The sequence below is a fragment of the Cucurbita pepo genome, chromosome LG05 (genome assembly GCF_002806865.2).
Source record: "Cucurbita pepo subsp. pepo cultivar mu-cu-16 chromosome LG05, ASM280686v2, whole genome shotgun sequence".
Taxonomy (NCBI): Eukaryota; Viridiplantae; Streptophyta; class Magnoliopsida; order Cucurbitales; family Cucurbitaceae; genus Cucurbita; species Cucurbita pepo.
This window is the reverse complement of record NC_036642.1, coordinates 8777061-8792117: the sequence shown is the minus strand read 5'-3', so window position 1 is coordinate 8792117 and position 15057 is coordinate 8777061. Positions and strand designations below refer to the sequence as shown.

The following is a 15057-nucleotide window of genomic DNA, read 5'->3' as shown; positions in this document are numbered from 1 at the left end:
CGTTTAGTAAGCGGGAGGTCTTGAGTTCAACTCTCACCAAAAAGCATTTCCTTCTTTCCAACCAGTATATGTTAGTTCGTTTATCATTTCTACGTTTGGTATGTTTACTCTTTTAAGTGGCTCTTGTAGCTTAGTTGGTTAGAGTACCCGTTTAGTAAGCGGGAGGTCTTGAGTTCCACTCTCAACAAGAGCATTTTATTCTTTCCAACTGAATATCCAACGTTCGGTAGCTCAATATCCTCCAACTCATCACAACCGGTGCACTTATGACGTAAGTTCAAATGAGACGGATGTTTACCTAATAAATATTAAATATTAAGAATAAAAAAACACATTTTATATTTTGATCAGATGATTATGATTAATCCCACTTAATTATATTACATAATAAATCTTAAATATTAAGAATAAAAAACACATGATTAATCGCTTTACCTTTTTTTTTTTCTTCTTTTAAGTTGACTTTTTAATAAATTAACATTTTAAATAATTCGAAAAAGACAAATAAAAAAGAAAAAAGACCGACAAAGATATTGCTTAAAATTTCATCAGTGCCGTCACGTCTTATACAACCAACCTAATTTCCAACATTTTTATTTATTTTTTATTTTTTAAAGAATTACCATTTCTAAATAAATTATTATTCAATAATATATTTCTCCTTAATAAACCAACCATCAAAATCTATTATTTACTAAACTATAATAATTAAGTAAGCCAACAAATGACTTTATTTTTCTTAATTTATTTTTCCAACAATAAATTATTATTATTCTTATTATTATTATTTTTTTATATTTAGATTCAGCTCCCGCCGCCATTTCGACTCTAGAACTTTCTGTTATCTTTTCTCCTACTTTCACCCGTGAGTTGTGAGTTCACTCCCATAATATCATGCAGCAATCGTAATCAAAATTCAGTAGATTTTTCTTCTCGGGCTAGAAAAGGTTAACATGACGCACAAGTAAAAGAGAAACACATAAATGAACCAAAAACACATTGAAATAAGAGCGATTACGAGGATAAGATGATTGAGAAAACTACCTATACCACCAACAAGGTGAGTTTTCTTGATGGACGATTCAATCATAAAAACTTCAAAATTAAGCATACTTAGCTTGAAACGATCTTATATTGGGTGACCTTCTGAGAATTTTTCTAGAAAGCATGTGAGTGAGGACAAAATATGCAAAAACGACTCGTGTTGGTTTATGGAAGATAGTTTTCGCTCTTAAAAACAATAAATAGGCAACGTGGTCATGTCTTGGACATGAGGCGTTACAGTTAAACTCTGAACGAGCTACTTAGATTCAATCGTCTCTATATTTTTAAAGATTCCAACTCATATCGAACTAAAAATTGGGAACGGTTGTACCGACCGAGGGAGTATAAATGAAATGGGGAAGGCATTGAATTGCTATTCTAAATGCACCCAATTGGTAGGGAGTTGAGAGTGATTGAGTCCTACTACAAATGCCCACTTTAATCGAGGGTGTTGGTAAGTTAAAGAGCTTTGAACCCACAAAGGTTTCCAAAATGGTCCAACAAATAATCTTTATGAATTTTGTCGACCAATTTATGATATTTAAGAGGTGGACTTATGTATCCGACCTACTTCCGATTCAAGTACCGTTTCAACTCATGCACGTTTGCCATTTAAGGTCTCGACTCACTCAGTTTACATTTTAACCGAGTCTCTTTTTCGTATGTTATAAACTAAAATCTCTTTCGTAGATCATTGTCATTACCCTGTCTATTAAGTAGAGGTAGAATGTCGCTTCTCCAACCGATGTAGGTCATTGTAATTACAGTGTCTGTTAGGAAGAGGTTTCTGTACTTTTATAAGGAATGTTTTCTCTTCAACCGATATGGGATTTCTCAATCCACTCCCTTAGGGCCCAACGTTCTCGTTGGCACACCGCCTCAATGTCTCGCTCTAATGCCAACTATAACAGCTCAAGACCATCGCTAACAGATATTAGGAATGACTTCTCTCCAACCGATGTGGAATCTCTCAATCCACTTCCTTGGGGCCAGCATCCTCGTTGACACACTACCTAGTGTCTGACTCTTATACCAACTGTAACAGCTCAAGTCATCACTACCAGATGTTAGGAATACCCTCTCTCCAACCGATGTGGGATCTCGTAATCCACCCCCTTGGGACCTAGCGTCTTCACTGGCACATTAACTGGTGTCTGGCTCTAATACCAACTGTAATAGCCCAAGGCCATCACTAACCTATATTGTCTACTTTGGCCCATTACATATCGTCATTAGTCTCGTGATTTTAAAATGCGTCTGTTAAAAAGAGGTTTTCACACGTTTATAAAGAATGCTTCATTTCTCTCTCTAACCGACCTGGGATCTCTCAGTTACATGTCATCACCATTATTACAGTGAACTCAATTAATTTATTTGAGCTTATCTAAATAATGGAAGTTCTTTAGTTTTATCAGCTCATTTTAGCTAAACGACCCTCGTACCTACCAACTTCTATAATATATCATAATTGACCGAATACTTAAAAGATTAAGAAATAAAAATATAATAAATATACGAAAACACGCAGTTGACAGTTTAATTATGTTCATAGAAGTTGACTTACACGCTCGAAAAAAAAAAACACAATAAATCTATAAATTCTAGAAAAGTCAATCGTAAATATATTATTTAAATATTAGAATTAGTCAATAAACTTTAAATTTTATTTATAAACCATCCAAAACATATCAAATATATTCTAAAATTCATTATAAAACTAAAAAGACCAGAGCTTATAATTGTCAAATTTTATTTAAAATATAATTAAAAGTACCAGACACAAAATTCCACTTTAAATATTAAATTTATAAATACTTCTATATTTTTTATTTTTAGAATATAATTAAAAATTTAAATATTCAAAACAAAAAAGAAAATAAATGTAATTTTTAATGATAAAAAATTCAATAATTTATCAGAGAACCTATCTAAAATTCATATGGGAAATTAATAATAACACCTTTAAATTTTAAGAAATTAAAAAATATCCTTAAATAAAATTTAAACTTTTTTTTATTTTTATAAAAGTAAAAATATTAATAATATTTTTAAAAGTTTATAAATACTTTTTAAACCATAAGAATATTTTGGATTTAAAAAAAAAATCAATGAAACTTTTATCTATTTGAAATAAATAATTAATAATTAATAATTAATAATTTTACCTAAAATATAATGCAACCAATTCTGTTTTTTTTTTTTGTCTGAAACCTAAAAAACCTGTGTTATTGTTACAGTAGCAGAGTCGCTTCCACTCAGTCGCTTCCCAGGCAAGGTGAGAGAGATGTCTGATGAACTAACATAGAAAACAGTGAGCGAAGGATTAAAAAACCAATTTCCTTTTGATTTTCAGAGAAAGCAAAGAAGAAGAAGAAGAAAAGATTGAATCAAAAGGAAGCAAGAAAGGCAATCGGGTGTGTGGCTTTTGGGGCTGAGCTGTAGCAGTTGAAGGTCAAACAAACCCCACTTCCCCAAAAGCGGCTTCGGAGTTCCAATCTACAGCTTTCTTCACCCAAGATTTCTATTATTAAAACTGTGCTGTTCGTCAATTTTTGAAGGTTCCCCTTCTTCCCTTTTCCCCTTTTCCGGTTCTGTAATGGGTTTGTTTAACTTTGAGCGATTTGGTTATGGTCAAATGGATTGGGATTTGACATAAAGGGAAGATTGAGGGATTTTGGATCTAGAGATTGGAGTTTATTCATGAGCTGTGGTGGGAGGATATGCGAAACGCACTCGATTTCATGTTCTTGTTCTTGCTCTTGTTGTTCTTGTCCTGTTTTGAGCCCACATTTCAGCAGCTGAGCTCTAGAACAGAGCGGGTAGCCCTTCTGGAACTTCGATCGTCCTTGGGTTTGCGAGGCAGGGACTGGCCCATCAAAGCGGACCCTTGCTCTGTTTGGAACGGCGTTGAATGTCGGAATGGTCGAGTTATTGGGATCAACGTTTCTGGGTTTCGAAGAACTCGGCTTGGTAGACAAAACCCACAATTTGTTGTTGATGCTTTAGCTAATTTAACGCTTCTCCAGTCTTTTAATGCTTCTAGGTTCTTGCTTCCGGGAGCCATTCCAGACTGGCTTGGTTCGTCGCTCAAGTCTCTGCAAGTTCTTGATCTTCGTTCTTGTTCTATCCTTGGTCCTATTCCATTGAGTTTTGGAAATTTAACGAATCTAACCACTCTGTATCTCTCCAATAACAAGCTAAATGGGTCGATTCCTGCAAGTTTTGGCCAACTTATTCGACTTTCTGTGCTTGATCTTGCCCGTAATGAGCTCACTGGTTCCATCCCTTTATCAGTATCATCCCTTGGAAACCTCAAATTTCTTGACCTTTCTTCAAATCGTTTAGATGGGTCAGTTCCTCCCCTCTTTGGGTCGCTTAGGCAGCTGCAACAATTGAATCTTTCGAGCAATAATCTCAGTTCTTCATTGCCTGCTTCACTCGGCGACCTGGGTGTCCTGGTGGATCTTGATATCAGTTTCAACAAATTCTCCGGGCCGCTACCGCCAGATCTAAAGGGCATGAGCCGCCTGCAGAGAATGCTACTAAGAAGCAATTTACTCGGTGGATCACTGCCAGATGCTCTGTTTTCGTCGCTCACCCAATTGCAGGCATTGGCTATCAATGACAATCGTTTTACTGGTGCAGCCCCTGATGTGTTGTTCTTGACGCCTGGGCTGCGGTTTCTTGATATCTCTGGGAATAACTTCACTGGTATGCTTCCTAATTCAAGCTTGAATTCGAATTCGACTGATGGAACATTGAATATTTCTCGAAACATGTTTTACGGTAGCCTCGTGCCTGTTCTAGGAAGGTTTAGAGTCATTGATCTATCTGGAAATTATTTTGAAGGCAGAGTTCCAAACTTTGTGTCAATGAATGCATCTCTTGAGACTAATTGTCTTCAAAATGTTTCCAGTCAGAGGACATTGGAAGACTGCTCCTCATTTTATACTGCAAAAGGTCTTGATTTTGATAATTTTGGCAAACCAAGCTCTGCACAACCTCCTCTACCCGAAAAGTCTGGCAAGAATAAGATCAATAAAAGGGTAATCATATTGGCCAGCGTATTTGGAGGGATCGGGTTTATTGTCTTTATGGTGTTGCTAGCAATGCTGCTGTTTCTATATATTGGCGGGAAGAGAGCGTCGGGGAATCAAAGGGGTGTTAGTGTAGGACCGATACCTACTCGAAGCAGTGAACTCCCTCCTGACCAATCGATTAACTTTTCGAGTTTAGGCGACGTTTTTACAGATAAACAGCTTCTTCAGGCTACTGGTGGCTTTAGTGATGAGAACTTAATCAAACTTGGTCACTCCGGGGATCTATTCCGTGGTGTCTTGGACAATGGGGCCAATGTCGTTATCAAGAAGATCGACTTGCGAACGGTTAAAAAGGAAACGTACCGAGTGGAATTGGATTTTTTTAGTAAGGCGTCGCATACGAGATTGGTTCCCCTTTTAGGACATTGCCTAGATAATGAGCATGAGAAGTTCTTGGTTTATAAATATATGCCAAATGGAGACTTGGCGAGTTCCTTGGTTAGGAAAAGTAATGTTGATGATGAAAATGTGCAGTCTTTGGATTGGATAACAAGACTTAAAATTGCATCAGGAGCTGCTGAGGGTCTTGCTTATATGCATCATGAATGTTCTCCGCCACTCGTGCACAGGTACTTAGAACCTTTGTTATTGTCTATTTACTTTCGAGTTTTGTTGATGTGTATGTTATCAATTGCTCGTGTTCGCTTATTGTCGTTTTGTGGCTCCTTCGATTAAGATCAATGTATGGGTGATTGGGCTAATAATATAGTTATCCATATTTCTATCGCGACTGAGTCAGTTGACCAAATTTCTTAGTAAACTAAACTCAAGCTTTGTGAGATCCTATATCGGTTGGGGAGGAGAACGAAACATTCTTATAAGGATGTGGAAACCTCTCCCTAACATACGTGTTTTAATAACTTTGAGGGAAACCTGAAAGAGAAAGCCCAAATAGGACAATATTTGCTAGCAGTGGGCTTGGGCTGTTACAAATGATATTAGAGCCAGACATCAGGCGATGTGACTGCGAGGAGGTTGAGCCTCGAAGGGGGGTGGACACAAGGCGGTGTGCTAACAAGAACGCTGGCCCCGAAGGGGGGTGGATTGTGAGATCCTACATTGGTTGGGAAGGAGAATGAAGCATTCTTTATAAGGATGTGAAAACTGGGGTGGACATGAGGCGGTGTGCCTACAAGGACGCTGGGCCCCCGAAGGGGGTGGATGTCAGATCTCAGATTGGTTAGGGAGGAGAACGAAACATTCTTTATATGGGTGTGGAAACCTCTCCCTAATAGACACGTTTTTAAAGCCTCGAGGGAAAGCCAAAGAAAAAGCTCAAATAGGACAATATCTACTAGCGGTGGGCTTGGGCTATTACGAGCCCTGTTTTGTGATTGTATAGCCCAAAGAGGACAATATCTGCTAGCGGTGGACTTAAGGCTGTTATGAGCTCTGTTGTGTGATTGTATACGTTGTTAAGTTATCAACATTTTTTCCTTTGGTCATTGAAGAGATGTTCAAGCTAGCAGTATACTTCTCGATGATAAATTTGAAGTCCGACTCGGGAGCTTGAGTGAAGTTTGTGCCGAAGACGGGGACTCGAACAGCCACCAGAATCGAATTTCCAGGTTGCTTCGGTTGCCACAGTAAGTACTCACCTCTTCATTACAATTGAAATATCAACGGTTCAGTTTATCTTTCTCTTCATTACAATGATGATTCTCTATGATTAAAACATGGTGCCACAGTAAGTACTCATTCTAGCTCATAAATATTGGTTATTTCTATCATATATTTTCTTTACACATGAGGCTGTAATGATCATTTTCTCTTTGAAACGTGCAGGTCGTCCGAGCAGGGTTCTTCTGGTATGTTCAAAGTTACATTTTGTCTTCCTTTCGAGATTAAAGATTTCCTTTTGTCATGGCTGTATGCATGTTTATCTGTGAGATCCCACATTAGTTGGAGAGGGGAATGAAACATTCCTTATAAAGTTGTGAAAACCTCTCCCTACTAGACACATTTTAAAATCTTAAGGGGAAGTCCGAAGGAAAAGCACAAAGAGGACAATATTTGCTAGCAGTGGACTTGGACAGTTACAAATGGTATCAGAGTCAGTCACTGGATAGTGTGCCTGTGCCAGCGTCCTCGTTGGGCCCTCAAAGGGGGGTGGATTGTGAGATCCCTCATCGGTTGGAGAGGGGAACAAAACATTCCTTACAAGGGTGTGGAAACCTCTCCCTAACAGACGCGTTTTAAAACCTTGAGGGAAGCTATGAAGGGAAAGGACAATAGTATGGATGTTTTAATCTGAAGTTAGTCGAAACCGCGTTTAAGGGAAGATTGTTTTCTTGAATTGAAATTTGTAGGGTCTCAGACATCAGTATGTTCCTATGATGTTTACTGCTTTGGGAAGGTGTTATTAGAGCTAGTGACAGGCAAGGATGGCATCAGTGGCACCCCAGACACCCAATTGAAGGAATTTTATGATCAAACATTCCCATACATCAACATCCACGACAAAGAATTAGTGACCAAAATCATCGATCCGAACCTGATCATCGACGAGGATTTCTTGGAGGAAGCATGGGCTATGGCCGTTGTTGCAAAGTCATGTCTAAACCCGAAGCCTTCGAGACGACCTCAGATGAGATACATCCTAAAGGCCTTGGAAAACCCTTTAAAGGTAGTGAGACAAGAAAGTTCAGGTAGGCTGCAAGCGACATCTTCACGAAGCTGGAATGCAGCTTTGTTCGGGAGCTGGCGACAGAGCCTATCGGATATAACCGTCGTACCAGCTGCGACAATGTCAAGGGCAGTGGGAGGTAGCTTCAAACAGTCAGGAAGTTCAGGTTCACAGGGAAGTGGCCAGAACAACGGCGGTGAAGTGTCACGGAGAATGCAGTCGAAGGAGATATTCCCCGAGCCACCGGATGAGCAAGGCGAGAGAGTAGAGTATCGTTAGCATTAAAGAAAATTCATTGATATCAATTCTTTGTCAATAACAAACATAGCAGGCATCCCAATTGAGAGAGCCTGATAACTACCCGACCCAACCTGACCCAACCCGAACCTATTGGTTCTGTAGCCGGAGAGGGTGGCTGACACCCTCAGGTCTCTGCCCTGGAAAATTGTCATTCTTTGAGAAATGTATGGGGTTTTTTTATTAATATTATTATTGGTGAATTCTATGTTTTGGGGAAGGCATGGCTTTCAGGCTTGCTGTAGGCGTAACTTTTCAAAATGAAAAATGATAATATAAATAATGAAAGAAAAAGGTTCCACCGAGATTTGAACTCGGGTTACTGGATTCAGAGTCCAATGTCCTAACCACTAGACCATGGAACCTTGAATATTAATTTACATTTTATATTTATTTCATTTAATAAATTTTTATTTTTAAGCGCATAAAATGTCCCGCTAAAAATACATTTAAAAATCGAAATTTTATCTTAATTAAAGTTTTTGAAAAATGAAAAATAAATTTTGTACCTATGATCGAACACAATAGGTTCGAATTTAAGAATTATTAAATTATTTAATTATTTGAATCAAAATAATTAAAATAAAACCTCAAACCAGACATCTTTTTGTCTGAATTTAAGTCATGCTCGAGTTGACCAAAAAGAAAAAAAAAAAACATTTATGATTCTTACATGACCATTTGATGATTTAAGGTAAGAAAGAAAAACATGATGAAGCCTTAATTAAGCGAAGTTCACGGCTGTTTCCACTAGCCCACACGATCAATTACACCCAAAAATTGCCTGTAAATCCGCCACGTGTCCACCTCTTCGCCGGAAGTCGTACCTCCGCCGCCAACAAAATCCCAATTCTTTTTTTTGCTTTAAAGTTATTATATTCCCCAAAAGAAAAGAAATTTAACCCCTACAGACCAAACCCACCATTGTTTGTCTCTCAGATCTGAGCCTTGTTCTTCCTCAAAGAGAAAACAAGTTCTCGGTTCGAACCAACCATGGATGAGAAGCTGATTCAGCGACTGGAGTCGGCTGTGGCTCGGCTCGAGGCCTTGTCTACTGGATTCCGGGCCGGTGGTGCACCGGAGAGCGGCGAGGATGCGGTGTCCGACCCCTCGATTCTGGGTTTTGACGATCTGATGGGACAGTACTTTGCAAGGGTTTATAGCGCCGCCGAGAAAATTGGGGGTCAGGTTCTTACGGTCACTAAGATTTTGAAAGAGGCCTTCTCTGTTCAAAGGGAGCTTCTTGTCAAGATCAAGCAAACTCAGGTTGGTCACAATTTATGTTTGTTCTTCAAATAGTATCAATTATGACGAGCTAATCTTCTTCTTAATTACTGTCTGATTTGAGTTATAAAGAATGCTGTTCCCTCTGTTCGACCGATGTGAAATCTCACAATCCACTTCCTTCGAGTTCTAGTATCCTCGCTGGGTATCTCACGGTCCAACTCCTTTTAAGGCCAGTGTCACGATCATGTTTGTCCAAGGCGTGTTACCTATGGCTGCATAGCGGATATCCTAGTCTTGCTTGTCCAAGACATGTTGTCCTTGGTTGCATGCCTATTCCAAAACCCCTTTTACCTGCTTTCATCCTGGATACACCTTTTCACATTGGGTCAATACGGGGTGTATGACCGTTCTACATTACCATGCCTACACACGGTTAAAATGCCCCAAAATGTACTATGGGGATATTACTAGTCAAGTTATATGCGATTTAAGTCGGTAGTATTTCTTAATTTGCTTATAATCATATAATGTTGTTTTCTTCAATTCTTCAAACCGTTTTCAAATGTATTTCATCGTGCAAATCTTTTTTCGCAATGTGACTCGAGGCCCGAACATACGCTGACATTGTCCGCGACGTTCAAATTTCTCACGACTGATTTATTCGTTTGGTTAGAACAAGTGCCGCACAATCGCTATCCCACTATTGCAAGAGTGCAATTGTGACACCCAACGTCCTCGTTGGCATTCATTTCCCTCTCTAGTCAATATGGGATCTCACAATCCACCTCCCTTTGGGGGCCAACGTCTTTGCTGGCACACCATCCAGTGTCCACCTCCCCTTTAGGGCTCAACATCCTCGTTGGCACCACCCGGTGTCTAGCTCTGATACCATTTGTAACATAGCCCAATCCTACCGCTAACAGATATTGTTCTTTTTGGGCTTTCTCTTTCCGGATTTCCCTCAAGGTTTTTAAAACGCGTCTGCGAGGGAGAAGTTTCCACGTCCTTATAAAGAACGCTTCGTTTCCTTCTCCAACCGTAACTTTGAGTAGAAGTTCTTGGTGAAATTTGTTGTTCTAAAGTTCAAAATTTTAATTTTGTTTGGCAGAAACCTGACTTGGCGGGCTTAGCTGAATTTCTGAAGCCATTAAACGAAGTTATTATGAAAGCAAATGCACTCACAGAAGGAAGGAGATCTGATTTCTTCAACCATTTGAAAGCAGCAGCTGATAGTCTATCTGCTTTAGCTTGGATTGCATTTACTGGAAAAGATTGTGGTATGAACTGTAGTTGAGTATATGCATATCCATGTTAGAATGTGTAATTCCGATTCATTTCATCTAACCGGTGTTCGTGATCGTTTTAGGTATGAGTATGCCGATCGCCCATGTCGAAGAAAGTTGGCAAATGGCTGAATTCTACAACAACAAAGTAAGCTTAGTTTTCTCAAATTTTGTATTTTGTTCATAAAATTTGTTTAGTCCCCCTTGCTCGAATAGTGAAGGCATGAGACGATACGGTCTGACAATTACTTTACATTAGCACAAAACATCTTAACTGTAACCGCCCAAGCCCACCATTAGCAGATATTGTCGGGCTTTCCGTTTTGAGCTTCCCCTCAAGGTTTCTAAAACGCGTCTGCTAGGGAGAAGTTTCCACGCCCTTATAAAGAATGCTTCGTTCCCCTCTCCAACCGATGTGGGATCTCACAATCCACCTCCTTTCGAGGTCCAGTGTCCTCGTTGACACTCATTCCCCTCTCCAATCGATATGAGATCTCACAATCCACCCCTCTTCGGAGCATAGCATCCTCACTGGCACTCGTTCCTCGATGTGGGATCTCACAATCTACCCCTCCTTCGGGCCTAGCGTCCATGCTCGCATACCGTCCGGTGTCCACCCCCTTTAGGGCTCAACGTCCTTGTTAGCACACCGCCTGGTGTCTGGCTCTGATACCATTTGTAATGGCCCAAACCCACTGTTAACAAATATTGTCCTCCGTGGCTTTCCCTCAAGGTTTTTAAAACGCGTCTACTAGGGAGAAGTTTCCACACTCTTATAAAGAATGTTTTGTTCCCCTCTCCAACCGATGTGGGATCTTACAATCCACCCCTTTTTGGGGCCAGCGTCCTTGCTGGCACCCGTTCCTCTATCCAATCAATGTGGGATCTCACATTAGCCTTATGAAGAGTCTATTTCTTACTTATTGGACGAATGAATTACATATTTTGATCAATAAAGTTTGGTACTTTTCAGAGATTTGATTTAGGACGCTTTGTGCTAGCCTCAAGTCGAATAGTGCTTATTGACATCGATATTTTGTTCTCGAGTTTATTTCGATCTATCTTACATGGGTTCATAAACTGAAAAACACATTTATGGGCTATTGCCAACCCGTTTTCTTTTTCATTCAGGTTCTGGTAGAGTACCGAAACAAAGATCCCGATCACGTCGAGTGGGCCAAAGCTATGAAAGAGCTCTATTTGCCAGGTTTAAGGGACTATGTCAAAAGTTTTTATCCTTTAGGACCAGTATGGAGTGTTAGGGGGGAAAACGCTGCTGCTGCTGTTGCTGCTCCTCCTCCTCCTAAAACATCAGCACCACGCACCCCGGCCGCACCTCCGCCCCCTCCAGCCTCGCTTTTCAGCTCAGAACCTTCTCAAGCTTCATCTTCCAAGCCAAAACAAGGCATGGCTGCTGTTTTCCAAGAAATTAATTCCGGGAAGCCTGTGACTTCAGGTATTTCTGTCCCGTTCTCGTTTCTCGAATGTTTTCAACGCTCTCCCCTTCACTAGTATTTGAACATCTCTATGCATTTTCTCTGCCACTAGGTCTTAAGAAAGTCACAGACGACATGAAGACGAAGAACCGTGCAGATAGAGTTGGTGTTGTTGGTTCCAGTGAGAAAGGTGGCCGTACCGCCTCCCCTTCGTTTTCCAAAGCAGGTCCTCCGAAGTTAGAACTTCAAATGGGTCGAAAGTAAGTTTACTTTCTGTCGTTACAAATAAGATATCGATGACAGTAGGCGTCGTACTAACGGTTTCTATCATATATTCGTACAGGTGGGTCGTCGAGAACCAGGTTGGAAGAAAAAACTTGGTCATTGATGATTGTGATGCTAAACAATCTGTATATATCTTTGGATGCAAAGATTCAGTTTTGCAGATTCAAGGTAACTTTGTAACTCATGATCAGTTAGCGTCTCGATGGCTCGGGGAGAAATTAAAATTTTTACGTTGCAGGGAAGGTCAACAATATAACGGTCGACAAGTGCACGAAAATGGGTGTCGTATTCACGGTTAGTATGCTACCTTTGGCTGAATAGATCCTTTTCTTAACAACACCTCCCCAAGAACTTGGGAGATTCATTCTTTCACTTGTATTTGACAGGATGTTGTGGCTGCATTTGAGATTGTTAACTCCAATGGGGTTGAAGTGCAATGCCAGGTACAATGTTCTTCATAAAGTAGATAGTTCTACATCATTTTTGAAGCTAATTGTTACATTTTTCTCGCTTCTATGCGCTACTGTAACAACCTAAGCCCACTGCTAGCAAATATTGTCCTCTTTGGGCTTTCCCTTTCGAGCTTCCCCTAAGGTTTTTAAAACGAGTTTGCTAGGGAGAGGTGCCCAGCGTCCTTGCTCGCACTCATTCCCTTCTATAATCAATGTGCGACCCCCAAATCCTCCCCTTTTGGGGCCCCTGGCACACTGCCTTGTGTCCACCCTCTTTCGGGGCTTAGCCTACTCGCTGGCACATTGCCTTGTGTCCACCCTCCTTCGGGGCTTAGCCTACTCCCTGGCACATTGCCCGGTGTCTAGCTCTGATACCATTTGTAATAGCCCAAATCCACCGTTAGCAGATAGTGTCCTCTTTGGGTTTTTCCTTTTGGGCTTCCCCTCAAGATTTTTAAAACGCGTCTGCTAGGGAGAGGTTTCCAGATCCTTATAAAGAATGTTTCGTTCTCCTCCCTAACCGATGTGGGATCTCACAATACAGATCAACGTGGCATGACAGAGGCTGATAAAAGTTTTAATTCTAAAGCCATGAAGTTGCTAAGATTTCATTCTTTTATTTGCTGGTTATTGTAGGGTTCTGCTCCAACTATTTCTGTGGACAATACTGGAGGCTGTGTATTATATCTAAGCAAAGATTCTTTGGGGACATCCATTACGACTGCCAAGTCGAGTGAGATCAATGTTTTGGTACCCGGGTCGGATGGCGATTGGGTACGGTCCCGTGTTCCTGCTTCTAAAGTACATTAATCTGGAAAAAGGGTTGGAATTAGAGTTTAACATGGATGAACTTGTTCTATCTCTACAGGTGGAGCATGCTTTACCGCAACAGTTCGTTCATTCGTTTAAGGACGGGCGCTTCGAAACCACTCCGGTCTCTCACTCAGGAGGGTGAATTTGAGTTTTAACAGATAATCTCTCTTTTCTTCTATTTTGCTTTATTTATTTGCTTGAATGGATGGAGAGTGGCTTTTGTTTCGATTTTTTTTTTTCGCCTTGATTCAATTGTTACAGTAAACTACATCTGGTGTTTGATAGTCTTATTTCATTGGGTTGGAAACCTCTAAGTTTTCGTTTCATTTTTCAAACGAAATTTGGCGGTGTTTGTGGGACGATATGTCGTGTAACGAAGTTCTATTTTTCGTTGTTTGTGCTGTAATGAGTATCTATCAACTTCTACTCTCTTGGTTTGAGAAGAAAACAGAGGAGAAATCTCTTCCCTCCCTCCTTGTTGTGCACTGTTCTTGCCTAACCTCCACAAGCTCGAGTTCCAGAGGATTCGGTCACCTTCTGAAGCGGGTCGAAAATGAGTTCGGGAGGAAGGGATTGGTGCAGAAAGTACTGAAACTAGGTACACTGATTATGAGATGCTTTTGTTAAAGCCCTTTGGCTCATTTCTGGTGTTGCATTCAGTTAAACTGTTGTTTGTGGAACTTTAAAAATGCATTGATGAGTGAAGTTAAGAAGAGGTGCATTGATATCTGGTGTCTAGTGAGTTTATAAAAGTTTAGAGAAAAAGTTGTCATTTACGAGAGAAAAGGTTGGATTTCTGCCAATTTCTGATAATTATTTGTATTTAGTTTTTAAAGTTCATCTCCTAAAAAAACATTTATATTTTTAGCCAAATTAAAAAAAAAAAATAGCAAATACATAGAAAGTGTAGAATCTAAATACCATGGTGTATCTTGTAAACACAGAACTCCACAAACAAACGATGGTAATATATTGTCAAGTCTTCATGGGTTTTCTGTGAAAGTCTTATACTAATGAGATGTATTCTAGTCTTATACTAATGAGATGTATTCTTTACTTATAAAATTACGATCAACTCCTTAAATACTGATGTGGGACTCCTCTTCCAACAATTCTCAACAGTTAAATGACCTTTTGAAGACGTTGAATTCGTTTTTCAAAATTTCTACACAGTTTTAGAAACGTTTGTATAAAATTTGAAATAAGAAACAAGAAATCCAATCATTTCACACTCTTGTGAGGTTCTAGGCTCCAACGACACCAGTGACCACCCCATCGCCATCGCCCAAACTGACTGCATTGGTGTGGTGCATGGCCAAGGCAGGCATTTCTAATGCCGAACTTCAAGCAAATCTCGACTATGCTCCATGGAACTGTGACTTCTCACAAACAGTATAACATTAACATTACCATACACAAATCCTAATACTTTCTTTTCTTAAATCTGCTCCATTCTATTTCAGCCCAAGTAATACAGAGTTTGGATTCAAATGT

General features: G+C 39.9%; 2 protein-coding genes and 2 non-coding genes across 4 annotated transcripts; 3 read left to right on the top strand and 1 right to left on the bottom strand.

Moving 5' to 3' along the window:
* The first annotated feature begins 119 nt into the window (after positions 1-119).
* On the top strand, positions 120-193 carry TRNAT-AGU. Its single transcript has one exon. It is a non-coding gene; the product is annotated as a tRNA-Thr (tRNA).
* Positions 194-3270: 3077 nt separating this feature from the next.
* Positions 3271-8287, top strand: LOC111795784 (probable LRR receptor-like serine/threonine-protein kinase At2g16250). The gene is made up of 4 exons (XM_023678367.1): positions 3271-5713; positions 6596-6730; positions 6930-6952; positions 7454-8287. Exons 1-4 carry the CDS (start codon positions 3765-3767, stop codon positions 8047-8049), a joined length of 2703 nt encoding a protein of 900 aa, XP_023534135.1. The 5' UTR covers positions 3271-3764; the 3' UTR covers positions 8050-8287.
* A 73-nt stretch (positions 8288-8360) lies between these two features.
* TRNAQ-CUG lies at positions 8361-8432 on the bottom strand. Its single transcript has one exon. It is a non-coding gene; the product is annotated as a tRNA-Gln (tRNA).
* Positions 8433-8772: 340 nt separating this feature from the next.
* On the top strand, positions 8773-14288 carry LOC111795698 (cyclase-associated protein 1-like). The gene is made up of 10 exons (XM_023678259.1): positions 8773-9333; positions 10403-10571; positions 10661-10725; positions 11709-12033; positions 12126-12273; positions 12357-12466; positions 12537-12592; positions 12685-12741; positions 13387-13524; positions 13619-14288. The coding sequence occupies exons 1-10, from the start codon at positions 9061-9063 to the stop codon at positions 13703-13705; spliced, it is 1428 nt and encodes a 475-aa protein (XP_023534027.1). The 5' UTR covers positions 8773-9060; the 3' UTR covers positions 13706-14288.
* Positions 14289-15057: the final 769 nt, after the last annotated feature.

Coding starts and splice junctions, on each gene's coding strand:
- LOC111795784 (XM_023678367.1), top strand. CDS start 3,765: ATGCGAAACGCACTCGATTTCATGTTCTTGTTCTTGCTCTTGTTGTTC. Junction 5,714..6,595: donor TCTCCGCCACTCGTGCACAG/GTACTTAGAACC, acceptor TGGTCATTGAAG/AGATGTTCAAGCTAGCAGTA. Junction 6,953..7,453: donor GTCCGAGCAGGGTTCTTCTG/GTATGTTCAAAG, acceptor TGAAATTTGTAG/GGTCTCAGACATCAGTATGT.
- LOC111795698 (XM_023678259.1), top strand. CDS start 9,061: ATGGATGAGAAGCTGATTCAGCGACTGGAGTCGGCTGTGGCTCGGCTC. Junction 12,274..12,356: donor GAACTTCAAATGGGTCGAAA/GTAAGTTTACTT, acceptor ATATTCGTACAG/GTGGGTCGTCGAGAACCAGG. Junction 12,742..13,386: donor GGGTTGAAGTGCAATGCCAG/GTACAATGTTCT, acceptor TGGTTATTGTAG/GGTTCTGCTCCAACTATTTC.